Source organism: Gorilla gorilla, chromosome 2 (assembly GCF_029281585.2).
Source record: "Gorilla gorilla gorilla isolate KB3781 chromosome 2, NHGRI_mGorGor1-v2.1_pri, whole genome shotgun sequence".
In the NCBI taxonomy this organism is placed as follows: domain Eukaryota; kingdom Metazoa; phylum Chordata; class Mammalia; order Primates; family Hominidae; genus Gorilla; species Gorilla gorilla.
The window spans coordinates 168,126,183-168,146,941 of record NC_086017.1 but is presented as its reverse complement, the minus strand read 5'-3'; the positions used below and the strand labels follow the sequence as shown (position 1 = coordinate 168,146,941).

Sequence of the window (20,759 nt, the reverse complement as noted above, 5' to 3'; positions counted from 1 at the left end):
AATCATTGATATAGTTAGGCTTAAATCTACCATTTTGCCATTTCTTTCCTATTTTTCCCATCTGTTTTTTCTTCCCTTTCCCTTCTTTCTGTTTTCTTTTGGATTTTGCATGTTTTATGATTCAATTTTATCTCTTTTGTTGGCTTATTAGCTATAACTCTTTGTTTAGTTTTATTTTAGTGGTTGCTATAGGGTTGATAATAGACATTTTTAGCTTATCATAGTTTGATAGGCTGAATAATTGCCTCCAAAGATGTCCATATCTGAATCTGTGAGTATGTTTCCTTATATGGGAAAAAGGACTTTGTAGATGTGATAAAGTTAAGGATCTTGAGGTGAGGAGATTATTTTGAATTATCTGGATGGGGCAGAGGGTTAGTGTGGGGGAAGGTTATATGACAATGAAAGCAGAGATTGGATTCATGTGGCCAGGAGCTAAGGAATGCTGACAACTTGTAACAGATGGAAGATGTAAGGAATGTCTTCTCTGGATCCTGCAGAGGGAACCAGCCCTGCTGACACCTTGATTTTAGCCCCTTAAGATTCATTTGAAATTCTGACCTCCACAACTGTAAGACAATAAATCTGTGTTATTTTAAGCCACTAAATTTGTGGTCATTTGTTACAGCAGCAATAGGAAACTAATACAATGGTCTTCCTATAAGTGGTATTGTACAGCTTCAGCAATAATATGAGAATACCATGATAGTAACTTGATCAAGCTAAGGAGCAGCTGTCAATGGAAATAAAGTAGCACTTCACCTGGTTTTCAAAATGCCAGGATTACAGAATAAATGTATCTAGTCATGTGCTTGTTAGAAGTATCCAGAGAGCCTAACAATTTGATCCACTTAATTTCTTAAATTAGGTTTCCTGTTGGAAAAGAAGTCTTATTGATTAGAAAATCCAAATGAGCATCTCCTGATAGTGCCTGTGAATACATTAGAAGCTACCTTTACTATGTAAAGTAGATGGTACTGAATATTTGAGATGCTTGAATTTCAGTCTCCCTGGATATAGTTATAATTTTGATACCATAAAAAGTAGAATCCATTCCAAATGCATTCCTCTGATGGACTCAGTACATGGAACTCATGTTAAATGTAATCTTTTGGAAGAAAAACTTAAAAAGTCTAGTAGATTATAGCAGCTAAAATATAGTAAGCTAGGATGCAAACAATGTTAATGAAGTGATAATTATTCACTGAATTTTCAAGGAATTATGAAATTCTTTATGACATTTCTAACAAAGTATATGGTGTTTTGAGTAAATTGTTATAAAAATATAAATTTGTATCTGTGATGGTAATTTTGCTTGATATTATGGTTACAGAAATGAGAAGGGCTTTTATACTGCTTTGATTCCCTGCTGAGCCTCCATTCCTGACTCTAAGAAATCTTCAGTGAGACTCTTTAACGGGATAAAGCAGAAAGAATAATTATACATGATGTTATATGCACTCATTGTTCTTGATTAGAATGGAATGGGCAGTGAGTAACGTATACAGGAATGATTATATGTGTGAAAAAGATAATCTAGATTCCAAAAATAAAAATCACACTTGTACAGTACAACCATGGGGCTGCTCACACATTGTTCAAGATCATAAAACAATCTTAGGACATTGATAAAGAGAAAACAATCTTGTGTTGAAAAAAAACTATGAAGAACCGACTCTGACTCATGTAGGACTTTTTGCTAGAAATTTAGAGGAATTGTAAGAAATAAAATATTTATTGTAAAGGCATAGTACATATTTTTCCATGTTATAAGTAGCTGAAAATGTATAGCTATTTAGGTATCTGACTTCTTTTTCTAGAACCAGTTCATCAAGAGATGTTGATGTTTTAGAATTATAGGAAACGACACAGATTTAGATCCTAAATTTAAATTTTACTAAGAATCTAATAAAGAAGATTACCATTAGAATCCAGGAGTTCTCATTGTACTCCTAGGTCTGATTTTTGAAAGTCAAAAGCTCTCTGGCCTGAAAGAAAAACTGGAGCTTCCCAGTTTTAAATTCCATGATCAGTTGTTTGATAGAAATTAAATTCATTCCCATCCATGCATGCATCCATCCCTACAGCAAATATTGAGTGCTGACTATGTGTCTGGCACTGTTTTATTCTCTGGGGATATAGTGGTTCTTTCTTTTCATTCCTTAGAAATATGTTAATACAACTCCCTCCGTTTTAGAAGAAATGAAGACCTGAGTGATAAATGACTATCTGAGGTGACATGATTCACAAGTCACAAAGCTAGCTCAAGCTTATGCCAGCCAGCAGTATGTCATGCTGTCTTTGCTTTGCATATCTCAGATGGAGGTGTGGCTATTGACATTCTACCCTGCAATTTCACCAGATAGCTTTAAAATTAAAATTTTTGGAGTTGCCACAATTAGGTCTTATTCACAATTAAGAGTATTTATTTTAAAAACTTTATTAAATTATTGGACCAAAAGGAAAATGAGAATCTTATTTCTTATGTACATGCGAATCCAGATTCCCTTAATTGCAGTTAAAAACATAACTGCAAACAAATGTCAAACCATAATGCCAAAATGACAGTTTTAAATTCTGTTTCACAAGTTGTTCTTTTAGAGATGTCTTCACATTGTCAATCAAAGAGATAATTTTGATTTTGCCACAACTCCTGCCTCTGTTAAAAGAAGTGAGTGTGTGATAACATAAGAAGCTTGGCAAGCCTCTTGTTCTGAGAGCTGTTGATGGATAGGAAATCAGAGAAAGAGGTGAGTCTTGGAGAAAAAATCTGATAAAATTTATTGTTTTCAATTATTACTTAGAACATTTCATAATGCTTTAAACTAACAGATTAGCATCTGTATTAGTATGTTTTAACACTGCTATAAAGACATACCTGAGACCGGGTAATTTATGAAGTAAACAGGTTTAATTGACTCAAAGTTCAGCACGGCTAGGGGAGGCCTCAGGAAACTTATGGCAAATCATGGCAGAAGATGAAGAGGAAGCAAGGCACATTCTTTACAATGTAGCAGGAAGGAGATGTGCCAAGAAAAGGGGGGAAGAGCCCCGTATAAAACCGTTAGATGTCATGAGAACTCACTCACTATTACAAGAACAGCACTGGGGAAACTGCCCCCACGTTTCAATTACCTCCACCTATTCTCTCCCTTGACACCTGGAGATTATGGGAATTACAATTCAAGATGAGATTTGGGTGGGGACACAAAGCCTAACCATATCAGCATCCAAATGGAATCACTCCAAGGATTAATCTTTACAACTGTATGAGTAAAGCAGATAATAATGAATTCAACAGATATTTACTGAATATCTTACATGGCTGGTGCAGGGAATAAAAATTAATAAGACATGGTGCTTTAAGATGTTAGCAATCTAAAGAAAGATGAAAGAGAGGGAACTAATACTTTCTGAGTACCTACAACCTACCAGGCACAATATTTTAAAATTCTTAAGAAGATAGCTATTATTAAAATGCCCACGTTACAGATAGGGAAAAGAAGCCTTAATTGCCCAAGCTTAACAGTGGTCAAGTTGGGATTTACTCTATGTTTACCTAATTCTAAAGTCCATTCTTTTTAACTTAAGAATGGACTTTGTCTTGCATCACTTCTTAATCCTTTTTCATATCTAATACTAGATATAGCTAATCACTAGTCATTGCTTCTAGAATTTATGAAAATATAACAAGCCTCAATGAAATAAGTAAACAGTTTACATTTTTAGAATGTAGTTGTGAATTATTTTTATTCTATTTTCCATCTGAAGATATAGCTTTACTTCTTATTCTACTAAGGCACTAGAAAGCAGAGGACACCATCTCATATTTATTGAGTGAAGAGAAGAATACTGAGGGGGTTGGGGGTGAACAAGAAATTGAGAGGAGAGGAGAAGGGACACAAAAAGAGCATTGCTTTCTGCAGGGCTGTGAGTCTCCTAAAGACTCAGTGTTACAACATGGTTCAGAAAGATGTCACACTGAGAAAGGATGACAAAACTTAGCCCTTCAAGACAAATACTTAGGGAATTGTGCAAACAGTAGAGAAGAGAACATGAGTTATACGGTCAGACCCAACAGAGCTTGATTTCTGTCTTTGCCAATGATGTCACCCTGAGCAAGAAATTTAGCCTCAGTGAAATTAACGTTAATGTCCTCATTTCCAAAATGTGGAAAATGACACCTGCTTCACCAGTGAGGCAGGTGTGGCAGGCCACGGCTCTGCTAACCAGTGCCCTTGTGCAAATTTGGAAATGGCTTCTCTTCTGGGTTGGTGAATTAGAAAAAGTGCTCCCTCGGTCTGAGGGAAGACCTATGGACACAGGGCTTGGTAAGGAGAGATGGCAAACTTATGCAAGAAAAGTGAATTCCTTCCTCTGGCAAGTAGCTATGATGGCAGAGCCCAGGCTGGCCTCCTGTCCCCCTTAGCCCTTCCACTGAGCCTCACAAAATGTTGCATGGCATTGTGCACAGGGTGCCGTGAAGGCAAGATAAGATAATGTCTACAGAAGCACTTAGAGGGCTCCTCATTGTGAAACCTGCGGATAGGTGAAAGAGCTTGAGAAAGAGAAAGGAAAAAGGGAGGGGAGAAAAAGGGAGGGGAGGAGAGAGGAGACAGAAGGAGGGATAGAGAGAAACTGAGAAAGCAGGTATGTTTAATCATGAGGTCCTGCCATATATTTGAAAACAGGAGACTATGAACCTCTTGAAATAATGTGCTGGGTTTTGTGTATACTTTTCTGAAGTGAGTGTATTGTCTGTCTTTTCTCATGCTGCTATAAAGAACTGCCCGAGACTGGGTAATTTATAAAGGAAAGAGGTTTAATTGACTCACAGTTCCGCATTGCTTGGGAGGCCTCAGGAAACTTACAATCATGGAGTAAGGCAAAGGAGAAGCAGACACCTTCTTCACAGGGCGGCAGGATGGAGTGAGTGCCGGGCAAAGGGGGAAAAGCCCCTTATAAAACCATCAGATCTCGTGAGAACTCACTCACTATCACGAGAACGGCATGGGAGTAACTGCCCCCATGATTCAATCACCACCACTGGGTCCCTCCCATGACACGTGGGGATTATGGGAACTACAATTCAAGATGAAATTTGGGTGGGGACACAGCCAAACCATATCAGTGAGGGTTCATAGCTTTTGACTAAAAAGAAAAAGTTGAAGGAGAGAGGAGAGGCCAAAAGAGAAGTTAATGTAATGCAGGTGAGGGTGAGGCAAGTGGATAAAACCCTTCCCTGTAGCCTAAAAATTATGCTTTATGGGGAAATGGGGACAATTTAGTAAACTGCATTTAAGATACATAAGTATCTTAATACTTAATACAGAGCCAAACAGATGCAGATGTATATTATTTATATCTCAGAATAATCTACACATAAGCAACTTGCACCTAACTTTAATTACGATTAAGCTTTTCCTCTAACAACATTCTTCATTGTTCCCATCATGTTATGGGCAAATTGATCAAAATAAATCTCTTTCTGTATTTTTTCTTGGAGTTTACCAAGATAAAGACAATACAGCATCTAAGAATGCAAAGGGTATGAGAGCTATTATAAACAGTGTGTGTTCTGGCTGTATGGTTGTAGGCCACATGCTGGTGTAAGCGAATTTCTCCAAGTGCTATATGTAGGCAGTCTTCAAGCTTAAACACATATGTCCTTATAAAATATATTTGTACATTTGTTATAGAGAATTTAAGACATATTTTACTATAGAAATAGTTTTCCCTAAGGATGGAATTAGGTGCCCCCATCAGCCAACAGGACACTTTTTAACCCACAATATGCCTGAAGGAGTGTTGCACATTCAGTTCTGGGTAGAGCTCTGACCTTAGCCACCGAGATCTTGTGTCCCAGTAGGATGGGAGCTGAGGGCTGTCTTTACAAGAATTTAAAAAATGGCCACACTTTTCTCTGACATCATCCTTATGCCTTGCTGCATCCCTCTCCATCCATAAAGGAAACACCTTTCACCAGTCCCAGTGTGTCCGTGACGAAGCTGGCCAGACTGTCTTCACCTGCAGAATCCCATGATTCGAGAAGACCTACTTCTTTTCCTTTCATTGAAGATTCTTCCCTACCTTTCACTTCCTCAGCTGAGTGTGGGGAAGAAAGCAATGCCCAAATAAATAGATTTGTACTAATCAATGAACTATTTCCTAGTTACTAATTCCCTTATTTCTCCAAATTCAGAAGTTCTGCTAGTTTTTTTCTAGGGTCACCTCTGGCTTTTTACATCGTTTTCTTCTCTTCTGAAATACACAGCTTCTAAACTGCACAATTTGTGACCTCAGCAAGGGCTCTACTCTCCTGAGGGGTCAGGGAGGAAGGTTGGTGTGTATCTGACACTGCTTGGATTTATGAAAGCACACAAAGTCAGTGGGAGTGAATGGGGCTCTGGCCTTTGGTGAGCACATCTGGTAGCCTGGTTTGTTGTAATACTTCCACAGCAGTGGTTTGGTACTTTGCCAAGTGGCAGATTCCTAGGCCCTACCCAGACCTACTGAACCAGAATCTCCTAGGGTATTATCAAGCATCTCTATATTAAAAGTGTTTCCTGAGCCCAGCTGCATCTTTTGGAGGGATGTTCACACCTCCAACTGCTTAAGGAAATTTCTTATTTAAAAGTCCCATTGGTGCTTCAAATCAAAGCTTCAAGAGCAAACTTGCTAAGTTGAGACAGGGTCAGTTTACTGAAGGAAAAAAGTGGAAAGAGGAAAGTCAAGTTCAATTGTGAATTTTAAGGAATGTCTGCAATCAGGTGATCACAGGAGGGAAGGGGAAAGAACGAAAACAGAGCTAGAAAAGAGACCGAATAACAGGTTGCCCTGGAGCCAAAAGACCACTGTTTCAAGACAAGTTAGGACAGTAATGTCAAAAGCTTCTGAAGGTCATTTGTTCTTCAGAATATCTTTTTTTTTTTTTTTTCAAATGAAGTTTTGCTCTTGTTGCTCAGGCTGGAGTGCAATGGTGCAGTCTCGGCTCACTGCAACCTCCGCCTCCCAGGTTCAGATGATTCTCCTGCCTCGGCCTCCCAAGTAGCTGGGATTACAGGCACCCGCCACCACGCTCAGCTAATTTTTGTATTTTTAGAGGAGACGGGGTTTCGCTATGTTGGCCAGGCTGTTCGCGAACCACTGACCTTAGATGATCCATCCACCTCGGCCTCCCAGAGTGCTGGAATCACAGGCATGAACCACCATGCCCGAATGAGAAGATCTTTTTAACCCTTAGGCTCACCATGGAGTAAGCCATGGCTATTTTACTACTACCCACTTGACATAGACACTTAACCAACAGGAACTGACAGGGTGTAGGAGCTGGAGATTCTCATATTTCTCATATCTCTTAGGCTTCACTACCTATAAAATCCTTTATCAAAACAGTAAATGTCCTGACTTGCTCCCATTGCCAATACCTTCTCCGTCCAGCACCCAGAATGATTTTTCTACAGTGTCACTCTTCTGCTTAAATACCTTCAATGGTTTCTCTTCATTGCACTGACAACAGCACCCAAACTCCCAAAGGCCTGCAAGGCCCTGCATGATGTGACCCTGCCTGCATCACTCACACTTACTATGCCACTAGCCACGCTATCCTGCTGTCCTTTCCCAGAACTCACCAACTTGTCTTTTGCTTGTAAAGTTCCTCCCTGGCTCTTGGCCTGGTAACTTCCACTTGTCTTCCTTTAGGAAATGGGCAGAGTATCATCTTCGAAGTCACTTTTATGACCACCCTAGCCAAAGCAGGCACCTCTTCTATCAATTTCTACTACTTCATATCCATTATCACAATTTATAATTATTCTAGTCAGTTCTCTATTTTTTTGTTTTACTGTTTGTCTCTACCCTTAAAATACAAGCTATGTACTATGTACCCAGGGTACATAGTACCTGGCATATAATAAATGCCCAACAAATAATTGACAGACTGGCTGAATTACCCAAAGTGATCCATTCATTCATTCACTCATGCAACAAATATTTATTGAGTGGATATGTGTGGCAGGCTCTGGGCAGTTAGAGGACAAGGCAGACAAAATCTGAAAGTAGCCTAGAAAAAAGAAGAAGGCAATGCTTATGTTTAGGAGTAACCCTGTGATTACATGATAACCTACTGGTCTACAAGGACATTTTTAAAAAATTTATTTATTTATTTATTTTGAGACAGAGTCTCACTCTGTTGCCCAGGCTGGACAATGGCGTGATCTCAGCTGACTTCAATCTTTGCCTCCCAGGTTCAAGTGATTCTTGTGCCTCAGCCTCCTGAGTAGCTGGGATTATAGGCATGAGCCCCCATGCCCGGCTAATTTTGGTAGTTTTAGTAGAGATGGGGTTTCGCCATTTTGGCCAGGCTAGTCTTAAACTGCTGGCCTCAAGTGATCTGCCTGCCTTGGCCTCCCAAAATGCTGGGCTTACAGGTGTGAGCCACCGTGTCTGTCATTTTTATTTTTATTATGTGACAGACATCATGTCTGTAAACTTAGTGTCACCAGTTACTAAGTAAATGTATATTCTGGATAGACTAAAGCAGAGAGAATAAAGAAAGTACAAGGGCAATAATACAAGAAAAAAAGAAAGGAAAAGAAGAAGAATAGGAGTTAGGTCAGTGATGTCACTATTCTCTGAAAGCTGATAGAAACTGTCCTTCTCATTCAACATTTAGAGGGTAAGATTATAGTCATAATAATTTTTTTAAAAACATGGCAAAACATATACATCCAAGTGAATGCTATTTCAAAGCAATTCCCCAAGAAAGCTATATATATATATTCTACTGAGGTTACTAATCCTCAAAGCATTCATAAAACTCCCTTCTTCAAACTGCAGTCAGAGATAATTTATTAAGCATAGAAAAAGGGGAAAAATTTACTTTATTTTTGATCCCCAATAGTATTTCCCAGGTTGATTTCCCATCATATTCACTGGACTTATTTTCACTGGACCTATCTGAGACTGTTTCAAATATTCAGTGTATTCCTAAAGGATAAAGGTCTGTCATACTGACGAGAGTCTAAAACATGTGCTTAAGCCAGTCCTTGGAGAAGAGTTCCAGAAACAATTAGACAAAGACAGGTTCTTCTCAATGACTTCAGTGAAGGAGACAGCATTCATCTGACTAAACAATTAAGCCTAATTAATCTGGCACCATTGGAAATATGATATTCTGGGTAATATAGGAACTGCTCAGATAACCAAAGTTCTAAACCAAATACTTTGAAAATTTTTATTTATTCCATGGTGTCTTTTCAAAGATGTATGATGTGTGTCTTTTGCATAGAATACATAACTGATTTTAATCTTTCTGACTATATACGTTAGCATATATAGGTTTTATCTCTGCTTACACATGCTGAATCTTTCAACTATCATTCCTTTTTTTATTAATAAGCCTGGCTCTTATACATTTCATTGTTATAAAATTGCAGCTTCTAATAAATGGCAGAGGAGGTGGGGTGGAATAGTCAGGTAAGTAGAGGGTACATTTTCGGTGTTGAAGGGTGAAGCATAAATGGTGGGGGGATATCAGCTCTACAGTTGCTAATCTTATTCAATAAAATATAAGTAATTATAAAATCATCCCAGGACAGACAAGAGATAAGCCTTGTTTCCCTGTGAACTACACAGACTTCCTGCTTGCCTGGTGTAGAAACAGATATGGTGCCCAGGGAACAGTGTTGGCAAGAAAGAGTTCTGAGACAAAAAAATCTAATTCTAAGATAACTGCTACCCACTCCCCTGGCCCCCACCCCCAGACTCAGCAAACAGGTTTGCAAAGGAGGACTCAAAGAAAAAAAAGATTGTAACTCTTCTAAATTATATTCATAAAATAAAATATAAACTAAAATATAAAAATGATAGGAAGAATGAAAAACAAATAACCTATCATGTGCCTTCCGTGCACAGAAAATGATACAAAACAAAAATTCCTGCCCTTATGAAACTTGTGTTCTTAGTTAATATAATAATTATATCAGTAAATGTAAATGAAATAATCTCTTAAAGAAGCCCAGATTTTTAAATCAATGAAACAAACAAAAAAACCCTAAGATTTGTGCTATATATCAGATATGCATTTAAAACAAAAGGATTCAGAAAGAATGAGCAAAGACATAGCAGGCAAATGAAAACAAAAAGAAAGAAAGTAAGGTTGAAATATTAATTACAGATAAGGTTAAACACAAATTAACTAAACAAAAGTATCTTGGAAGCCTGGACCAATGTACTTCTTAGTATCCTCGATACCACCTAAGGAGGTATCTTTGCTTGTGCCATATCCTCCAACAAGATGTGCTGACAGACAAGGAGGAGAGAAGAAAAGTAGGAGCCAATAGAAGGAAAAAGTGATATAAAAAGATGTTTTCTGTTGGAAAAATGATAGAATCTACCAATTACTGACCCAGGTGAAATTTAGTAGTACAAGTATCACACGTGGTCTGATTTTTTTTTTTTTTTCAATAAGAATTTGACACCAAATGCAACTTGGGCTTCATTCCTACTTTCACCAACTGCAACTTTACCAAGTCATGTAACCAACTGGAGCTTCAGTCTAATCACTTGTAAAATGAGGTGGTGGGATGCAATGACCTTGTAGGAGAAATATATCTTTAGTCCTGTGATTTCACTATTGTTATGTCAGACACTGATGTTGCAAATATATATGGAATACTAACTTAAACATAAAATGTTTTTGTAAGAAATTACTGTTTACTGCACCTTTCATTTTTCAGTGTTAAAACTTCTTCCCTTGTCTGATTCAGAAGAGTTTTGGTTATCTCCAGTTCATTTTCTGCAAGGTTAATTCTTCTCTTTATGTCTTCTTCTTGCTTTTCTTTCACAGTCAGCTCTTCCTGTAATGCTTTATATATCTGTTGACAAGTCATTAAAGAGTCTTCTTTTTCCTTAAGCAGCATAGTATGCCTAAAAGGAAATAGGAAAAACACCCACCAACATACATTATATACTACATTTTATATTTACCAAAGATGTATCAAGAGCTCATTTGAAATTATAGATTATAACTGTAACTTTAAAAAATTAAAAATTTTAAAAAAAGAATGGTTCTATAATGTTAATATTTTCCCATCTAGGCAGTGGCAACAGCAATAACCAACTGCAAGATAATATAAGCTTGAATTAGGTATTTTATATGTAAACAATAAGAAAATAAAAAATGCTAAGTGCCTTTTAAATAAAATGTTACTTAAATACAGTTTTAAGTTCAATTATTAAAAATATAAATTTAAAAATTGGTAATGCATACTGTGACTCAGAAATAATGGATTCAAACTTCAGTTTTTTAAGTTCTCTTTGACAGTCATCAGCTTCATTAGATTTATTCCTAAAATGATACAAAAGAAGTTAAAATATATTATTTCAAAATAAAGTATATGTTTTTCTGTAGCATTATTTTACTCATCAATAGAAGAAATTTCTTAACATCTTCATATTATTATTTGTTTAAAGAAATAAACATTCAGTTTACTTCTATACTGGCCAACAAAGCTTCTGTCAGGCTGATTTGCATGTAAATAAAAAGTATAACCTCTGCACAACACTAAAAAACAAAAACAAATAAACAAAACCAAAACCCAAAATACCTGTGTGAAGGTATTGGAAAGTGACTAAAAGCAGGGAGATTATGGAGGAAAGTTGACACTTGGAATGAGGTGACAGCATGGGGTTGGGCTATTAAAAATAATTTTAAGCCTGAGGGCAGCCCCCAGTCAGCACCCTGCAGGGGAACTAAAACTCTTAGAGAAATCTTCAGTCTTTCTGGCCCATAGAACCACAGGCCATGGTATTTGGGGCAACCACAGCTGTTGGAAAGTAAAGAAAGAATGCTGAAGAGGCGAGAGCCGGAGAAAGAGAGTCCCAAATACTCCACATAAATTCGGCCCCTGAACTACGCATGTATTAAGCAGATTCCAAGCAGCCTAGTTAAAGAAAAAGAACTGAACTGAGATTGAGCTGTTATCCTGGACAGAGATTGCCATTTGAGGTGAAGCAACACCACTTCACCGCTATCAACAATAACAACGACAACAATATTTTTTGGAGAAATATAGCAGAATCCAGACTCTCTATAGCATAATGTTCACAATGTCCAGAACATAGTAAAAAAGTATTCAGAAAAGTGTTACTCATTCTAAAGAGAAAGACAGTTAATAGGAACTGACTCTGAGATGACCCAGATATTGAAATGAGCAGACAAAGACTTTTGAAGAAGCAATTATTCACTTTGCTCAAAGACATAAAGGAAAATCTATTCTAATTAATAAAAAGATGAGAAATCTCAGCAGGGAAATAAAAACCATTAAAAAGAACCAAATGAAAGATCTAAAACTGAAAGAAAACTTTGCCTTGATCTTATATGATTGGGTTTTGTAACAATACTCAAAAGGTTAATATATTAAAAATTTAATATCCAATTTAAATGTATTCAGACTACTCATTAACTAGTTAAATCATAATCTGAAAATATCTCAAAATAGCTTGTAAATTACACAATGAAATATGTAAGATTATCAATGCCCTCCTTGCAGATTGACTTTAATTTCTAGTAAGTAATAATGTAAAAATCATCATGAACATACACAATATTCATTTATTTTTAAATCTTTTTTATTATAAAATATAACAAAATTGTAAGACACAGAAAAGAGCATAAAACAATTATATAATATAATGAATTATTATAAGAAGAATACTCTGGTGATTACCATCCAGGTTAAAAAATAAAACCTTACCAGCTACTCTAGAAGTCCTTTTTGTCCCTGGTTCCAATCATAGCCAACTCCCCGCTCCCTAAAAGTAACCATTCTCATGAATAATATTGTAACCACTGATTTTCCTTAGGGCTTTATTACCTAAGTTTTATCTCTCAACACTATATTTTAATTTTGCTTTTATTTTAAAGCCATTATAAATGTTCTCTGCCACTGCCCTATTTTTGCAAAAATGTCTCTATTAAGGTATTGTATTGACATATAATACACTGCACATCTTTAAAGTGTATAATTTGATACATTTGACATATGTATATTCCCATGAAGCCATCACTACAATCAAGTAGCACATGAGCAGATTCAGAACCCAGATCTGGGCTTCTATCACCATTCCCTATTAGAGGAACCAGGACTACTCATAGAAATAACTGATTTCAAGGCTGGGGCAAAGTAAGTATATCTGAAATATCTTGTGATGCCAGAAAGTAAGAAAGTGTTTACAAAAGATGATGAGATAATATTCTAATTTCAGAAGAGCCAGTTTGAAGGGGCTTCTACTTACTAAGCCCAGAACAATCTGGGCACCAAAATAATTCAGTACAGTAATAAATTATAAGCCATTAAAAGAAAGGAATTGATGAGTCTGTACAATAAATAAATAGACAAAGGTAGGATTTTGCTTACAGTAGAATGGTAAGGCCTAACTAATAAATGGGGAGGATGATCTGGAATTTAAAAAAGTCATCATTTAGCAATCACTATAGTAAAACTGAGATCAGGCAAAAATCACTAATGGATGCTATATCTAAGGATAAATTTTGGTGAAAAGCAGTATATTTACATGCATTTAAAGTGTCTCTTCTAGACTTCTTATTAATTGAAAGAGAACAAATCCCCCAGTAATTATGCAGAAAAATTGAGCAACATCTTGATCAGGTGATCAAAATTAACATCACCAGTTGTGTTATCATGTGCCTCCAGATGTGATGCCCTGAGGACACATCACCACCTATGTGGTTTTCTGGCTAAGAATACATATCCTTAATCTAATAAAGAGGAATCATCAGACCAATACAAAATGAAGAATTTTTTATTTTTAAAAAGTGTGAGGGGTTCTGCATTCTTAAAAAATTCAGTGTCATTAAAAGACAAAGACTAAATGTGGAAATATTCTAGATTAAAGGAGGCTAAAGAGATATCTGAGTAGATGAACTCCAGATTGGATCCTGTACTAGAAGAGAAAATGTTATAAAAGATATCATTAGGTCAACTGACAAAATTGAAATATGGATGGTAGATTAAAGTGTTGTATGTAAATTTATGACACTGATTAGGCTGGCTGAAGTATCTAGAGGTAAAGGGCTATGTTGCATGTAACTTATCCTCAAAACGGTTCAGGAAAAAAATTTTTGTGTGTGTGTGTCTTTCTGTCTGTGTGTGTGCAGAGAGAGAGGGAGAGGGAGGAAGAGAAGGAGAGTAAAGAGGGAGAGAGAGAGAGAAAGCAAATGAGTTAAAATGTTAACACTAGGTGAAAATGGGTAAAGACTATCTGGGTGCTCTTTGAACTATTATTATTTTTAAAACTTTTTGTAAGTTTGAAGTTATTTCCAAATAAAACATTAGAAAAGAAGAAATAGAAAAATATTAACATACAGTTAGAAAAATGGGCAAAGGCTCAGGTGAGTCACAAAGAATACAAGGAGCTAGAAATGCAGGGGTACAAATTTTATCAATTTTAAAAGTTATAATACCCACTATTGTCCAGGAAGCAGAGAAATGAGTATTTATAAACACTGTTGAGATTACATATCTGTATAGGCTTACTGGAGGACAGTGAGTTATTATGCATTAAAAGCCTTAAAAATATTCAAGTTTGATTCTAGCAAAAATTACACTAAGGAAATAACTGTGTGTGAATAGATTTAGCTACGTGAATTTTCCAAGTGCCTTACTTATACAAATAAAAAACTTGGACATTCTAAAAACAAGATGTTAATAAGTTATGGTTCATCCATAGATTGGAATATTATGTAGCCATTTAATAATTTTCCATAAATGTGTAAAGTAATGACATGGAAAAACGTCCAGGATATATCACTAAGCAAAAAGTTCGCAAAACAGTAGATAAAGTGGCTGGGCACGGTGGCTCACACCTGTAATCCCAGCACTTTGGGAGCCGAGGCGGGTGGATCATGAGGTCAGAGTTCAAGACAAACATGGCCAACATAGTGAAACCCTGTCTCTACTAAAAATACAAAAAATTAGCCGGGTGTGGTGGTGTGCACCTATAATCTCAGCTACTCGGGAGGCTGAGGCAGGAGAATCGAGTCAACCCGGGAGGCGGAGGTTGCAATGAGCCGAGATCGCACCATTGCACTCCAGCCTGGGCGACAGTGCGAGACTCCATCTCAAAAAAACAAAAACAAAAACAACCCAAAACAGTGCATAAAGTATATTCCCAATTATGTTAAAAATGCAAACTACTTAGAAAAATGGACTAGAGTTCCTTCCCCCTCAAAGATACATCAAAGATACATCATTGTAGACTGAGAAATGGAGGCCAGAGACAAACAAGTGCTTTGCTTACTTTGCCTGCAGCTGGGTGCAGAGGCATTGGTGGAGGGACTGGTTCTTCTGTACCTTTACCAGGAAGGAATCTTGACAGGAAACCATGTCCAAGAAATTAAAGATCAAGCCACACGCCTCAAGAAAACAATGCTGCTGCTGCATAGCCTACTTTCCAGGGGTCCTAAAGCATTTGATACTTTCCTAGATTCGCTACAGGAATTTTCGTGGGTAAGGGAGAAGCTGGAGAAAGCAAGGGAAAAAGCCATAACTCAGCTGCCTGCAGATGACACGATAACTGGGATCCCCTCGCACATCATCAGCTCCCCATCAAACTGGCAGATTAATCAGCTGACCCAGAGGCTGGGCCCTAAGTGGAAGTCCATGGTGCTGTCTTTGGTACTGTTCTAGACAGATATCTACCGCTGTAAGGCCAACCATCTCCACAATGTGCACTTGTAGGTGGTGGAGGCCTTTGTCTGTTGGTGGCAGCGCTTTGAGAGGCAGGCAACTTTCCAGAGCTTGCACAATGGGCTGCAGGCATGGAGGTAGACCTCTTGGTGCTCCTGCACATGTTGGAGTGAAAGTGCCTCTGCCAACCAGCTGAAGAGCATGTCTCCAAGTCACATGGACTGAATCCTGACTTTCAGTCAGAACAGGTGGTTTTTGGTTTAGTTTAGGTTTGTTTTTTCTTTTTAATGATCCTCAGATGGAAAGAGAAAACAGGGTTTCCACTTGACATTACTTGAAAGGCCAGATTACTCAGTAGATCTCCCAGGTTGGTTCGACAATTCGTTGTTTTTAATTGCCTGAAGATTGCCTTGTTATGATTGCACAGCTTTAAATTGTGTGATGGCCTACTAGACTAATTAAAATAGATGATTTACTAGACTAATTAAAATAGTCTAGTAAATCATAGTGGCTCAAAAAACCTCAAAAAACAAAAAACCCCAAAGCCCCATGTTATCACATTACATGTAGGTGTCTTATATGTAAAACATTCACTTTTATATTGCCTGGGAACTGAACTGTGGACTTTATTATTCATGATAAGAAAATAAAATGTAAATTACTTAAAAAAGGAAAATGGACTAGAAGAATATATCAAAATATAACTATGACTTTTTTGTATATCCTTGTATTTTCCAAGTTTTACACATTTGCTTTGAAATCAAACAAAAATGTTTCTTTTACAAATGCCTTTGAGATTCAGCAGCCCTACCACAACTTTCACTGTATGTTCAGACTGTTATGTACACTTTCCCAAATCTAGAAGCAGGAACAGAAGAACTCCTTTTAGTGGTTATTTTACTATGTAGATAATAAATTTGGGCTGCATTTTTTTAAAGCCACCTATCATCCTAGGAAGTCCCCTCAGCATGGTTCCTTCCCCTGCCCCACACCAGTTAAGCCAGTCTTTTTATGGTCTACCCTTCGTTACCCAATTGTTATCTTCACCTTCATTAGGATGGATAAATTGGATGGAATAGAAAGAATGTCTACAACTCTTTAAGCATTGCATTCCTTCTTTTACTCTTAGCAAATAGTGGTAATCCTTTCTCTTCAATTGCTACGAGTAAACCTTCAGAAAGGTCCCTGCTGCTCCTGCCAATACAATACAATAGAATACAATAGAATACAATACAATACAATAGCTAGCTATTTCCCCCCACTTTGAAAGGTGATGCTATATGCCACTCCATTCGCTTATAAGGAACAGTCATTCTTAAACTAACTCCTTGATATTTCCACTGTGCAGTCTCAAAGGCATCTCAACTCTAACAAATCAAAAGCATTGTTTTTGATTCCTCCACTCCCTTATCTGCTTCTTTCACAGAATTTCCCACTTCAATAAATGGAACAAACACGATGATGATAGTAAAAGGTAACACATTATGTATCTTGTGCACTTCTCAAAGAAGCCCTTATTCCCATTTTACGGTTTAGGGAACTGAGACCAAAGAGAAAGAGAAAAGAAACTTGCCCAAGTTGACGTAACTACTAAGTTGTAGTGCTGGGATTTGAACCCCAGCAGTCTGGATCTGGAGTCTGAGCTCTCAGTCACTGCACTTTGCTGCCTCTCAACTGTCTACCCTGATGCAAAAAGGATCAAGCCCGTCTTTATTCTTTCGTTTCACTTCCAGTCTTCTTGCTCCCCAGTCACATTTGCTCTATCAGTAAATCAGATTGACCTCTGACATATATTTCTCTCCATCTCCATGCTACAGTCTTAGGCTAAACCATAATTACTTCTCACTTGCATGAATGCACAGCCTTCCACCCAGACTCCCTGATATTGCTTTTACTCCTACTCTAGTCCATTCTTGAAGGAGCAACCACAGTGACCTTTTAAAAAACAGATTAGATTACTCTCTTAGAATTCTCCCCAAGCTTCCCATTGCTCTCCTTATAAATCCAAACTCCTCAGAAACTCTTCAGGAAACACTGGTCAATTTAATTTCTTATTGCTGCTGTAACAAATGACCACAAGCTTAGTGTTTTAAAGCATGACAAATTTATTATTTCACAGTTCTGGAGGTCAGAAGTCCTAAAATCAAGGTGTCACCAGGTTGTGTTCCTTCTGAAGGCTCCAGGGGAGAATTCATTTCCTTACCTGTTCTAGCTTCTAGAGCCCACCTGTATTTCTTGTCCTGTGGCCCCTTCCTCCATCATCGAATCACATCACTGCAATCTCTGTTTTCATCCTCACATCTGCTTTTGTGACTTTGACCCTCTTGCTTCCTCTTATAAGGATCCTCGTGATTACATTAGGCCTGCCCACATAATCCAGGATAATTTCCCCATTTCAAAATTCTTTTTTTTTTTTTTTTGACACAGAGTCTCGCTTTGCTGCCCAGGCTGGAGTGCAGTGGTGCGATCTTGCCTCACTACTGCCTCTGCCTCCCTGCCTCCAGGTTTCAAGAGATTCTTGTGCCTCAGCCTCCTGAGTAGCTGGAATTACAGGTGTGTGCCATTACACCCAGCTAATTTTTGTATTTTTTAATAGAGACAGGGTTTCACCATGGTGGCCAAGTCATACTCCTGGCCTAAAGGGATCCACCTGCCTCGCCTCAGTCTCCCAAAATGCTGGGATTACAGGTATGAGCCACTACGCCTGGCCTCAAAATTCTTAATCGCATTTGTAAAGTCCCTTTTGCCATATAAGGGAACATACAGATTCCAGGGATTAGGACATGAAACTCTTTGGGGAGCCGTTATTCTGTCACTACAACTGGCCTTCATGTTTTTTGAACTTGTAAAACTGATTTCCAAGAAACGTAGGGTCTTGTCTTGATCTCCTTCCTCCCAGATGTAATCATGGCTAGCTCCTTTCTGTTATTCATATCTTAACTTAAAGATCATCTACTCAGGGATGCCATTCTGACCACTCTGTCAAAAGTATACCACCCCTCTCCACTACTCACATTCTATTATGCCTATTTTATATTTTTGCGGCACTTAGCATTGTCTGAAAAGTAACTCTATGGAAATGTGCCAATCTTGTTACTCCAATATCTAGTGCCTGCACACAATAGTCCTGGCTCTCAGTAAACATTTTGTATTGAATAAATAAATGAAATAAACATAGCCTGTTCAAGTTAGGACCATGTGAAAAATGGATCTGTACACTGACACTGGAATGCCACCAGGCCACCTTCTGCTTGCCAGGAAGAAATTTTCATGAATGAACAGGAAGGTGAAAGGAAAATCAGGAGAACGCTGATATTTATACCTCAATAATAGAGACTGTCCCAAGAACTGATTGGTCAACTGTCAGATGCTGTTGAAAGGCCAAGTAAGAGCTTTAAAAATTAGTACTTTGTGATGGTCAAAAGTTTACTATTGTTCAAATTATCAGTTAAATGAGCAGCAGGTGACTGTTAATGAAATTAAAATGTAAGTCCTGTGTTAGCTTGCTTAGAAAAAAAAAGGAATTAAAGTGTAAGTACATTACAGAGGTTCTTAAATTAGAAAACTTTTTTTTTTAATTTTTTTTGAGACCGAGTCTCGCTCTGTCACCCAGGCTGGAGTGCAGTGTCACAATCTTGGCTCACTGCAACCTCTGCCTCCTGGATTCAAGCAATTCTCCTGTCTCAGCCTCCCGAGTAACTGGGACCACAGGCACCTGCCACCATGCCTAGCTAATTTTTGTATTTTTAGTAAAGGCGAGGTTTCACCATATTGGTCAGGCTGGTCTCGAACTCCTGACCTCAGGTGATCCACCCGCCTCAGCCTCCCAAACTGTTGACATTACAGGCATGAGGCACCGTGCCCGGCCAGAAAACATATTTTACATAACCACTTAGACATATTCTTAGTGACAGATTATAAATCATTTTAAGTAAATTTTGTTCTTATCACATACATGAAAATAAATATATCCAAAGTGTAAAGCATTCAAGCAATATATAATAGAGTGAGATAAGAATTTCCACACAGCCCACACTTTCATTTCTAGAGGTAACTTGTAATCCTATCATTTATTCAATGTATTTAAATCCATATGCATGTGTATGTGCATTGGTATTCATTTTTAGCATGAATGGGATCATTTTTCTGATATTTCTAATCTCCCAAATTCCTAATAGCCTGCCATAACCGTCTGTTCTTTTATGGTTACAATCCTGGACATACTTTGGGGGATATCAATTATACTTATTCTAATGTCATCTGTTTGCTATTTAACAATTTTCTAGGGTGTTAAGGATTTTCTGTGTGAATTCATAGCCACTTTTTGGGGGGACTTGGGGGGAGGTGTTTCTTCACATACCTGGTAATCTTTGGTTGTGTTGAATCCTCAGACTTAAGATCCTCTGTTTGCTTGTCTGCTTTGCTGTTTATTTTTGCCCTGATTGTTTTTAGAGGTGTGATGAAGGGGCAGGGTATGCTACCTGGTGGGGGCACTGGAGGTTCGTCTTGGGCTGTGGGGACCCTGGTCTCTCCTGGGATTCAGTAGCTGCCAGGCTGTTTGACTCTAGTCCACATACTCATTGTGTTAGTCTGAGTATAGATGCTTCTGCAAATGCTGCTTCACACAGGGCTGATTGATTGTAGGGTATTGATGAGGGGCCAGCTGACTTAAATGGTCCATATGTAATTCCTCAGAGTGGGTTTCACTGGACCACCTGAATCAGTATCATGTGGGGAGTGCATTAAAAATGTGATTGCTTGGAGCCACCCCAGACATAAATATAGAACCAGATTATCTGTGGAAAAGGAGCCCAGAAATCTGGTCCTGAGGCTGAGTCTGTGGGAGAGGCCATACTGTAATATAGAATTTTAGCAAGCTACCCGTGATTCTTATGTAGATTGGAGTCTGACAACCACTATTTCAATGATTCACCAGGTCTCACTCCCTTCTCTGTGTTTTAATTAATTCCGAGGAAGGTCCTGTCTATCCCATGCCCACCAGCATCACCACTCAATTGCTCTTCGCCTGGGTTATTCCTCAGTAGA

General features: G+C 37.9%; 1 protein-coding gene and 1 pseudogene across 2 annotated transcripts in view; one reads left to right on the top strand and one right to left on the bottom strand.

Moving 5' to 3' along the window:
• Positions 1 to 20,759, bottom strand: part of LEKR1 (leucine, glutamate and lysine rich 1) — a 223,055-nt gene that overhangs the window by 41,834 nt on the left and 160,462 nt on the right. For both annotated transcript variants that reach the window (XM_004037896.4, XM_055381886.2), the window contains 2 exons: positions 11,273 to 11,350; positions 10,726 to 10,929 (listed from right to left, as the gene is read on the bottom strand). In XM_004037896.4, coding sequence (XP_004037944.1) covers positions 10,726 to 10,929; positions 11,273 to 11,350 — 282 coding nt within the window. The remainder of the gene's footprint in view (positions 1 to 10,725; positions 10,930 to 11,272; positions 11,351 to 20,759) is intronic.
• LOC101140607 (death domain-containing protein CRADD-like) lies at positions 15,161 to 15,886 on the top strand (annotated as a pseudogene).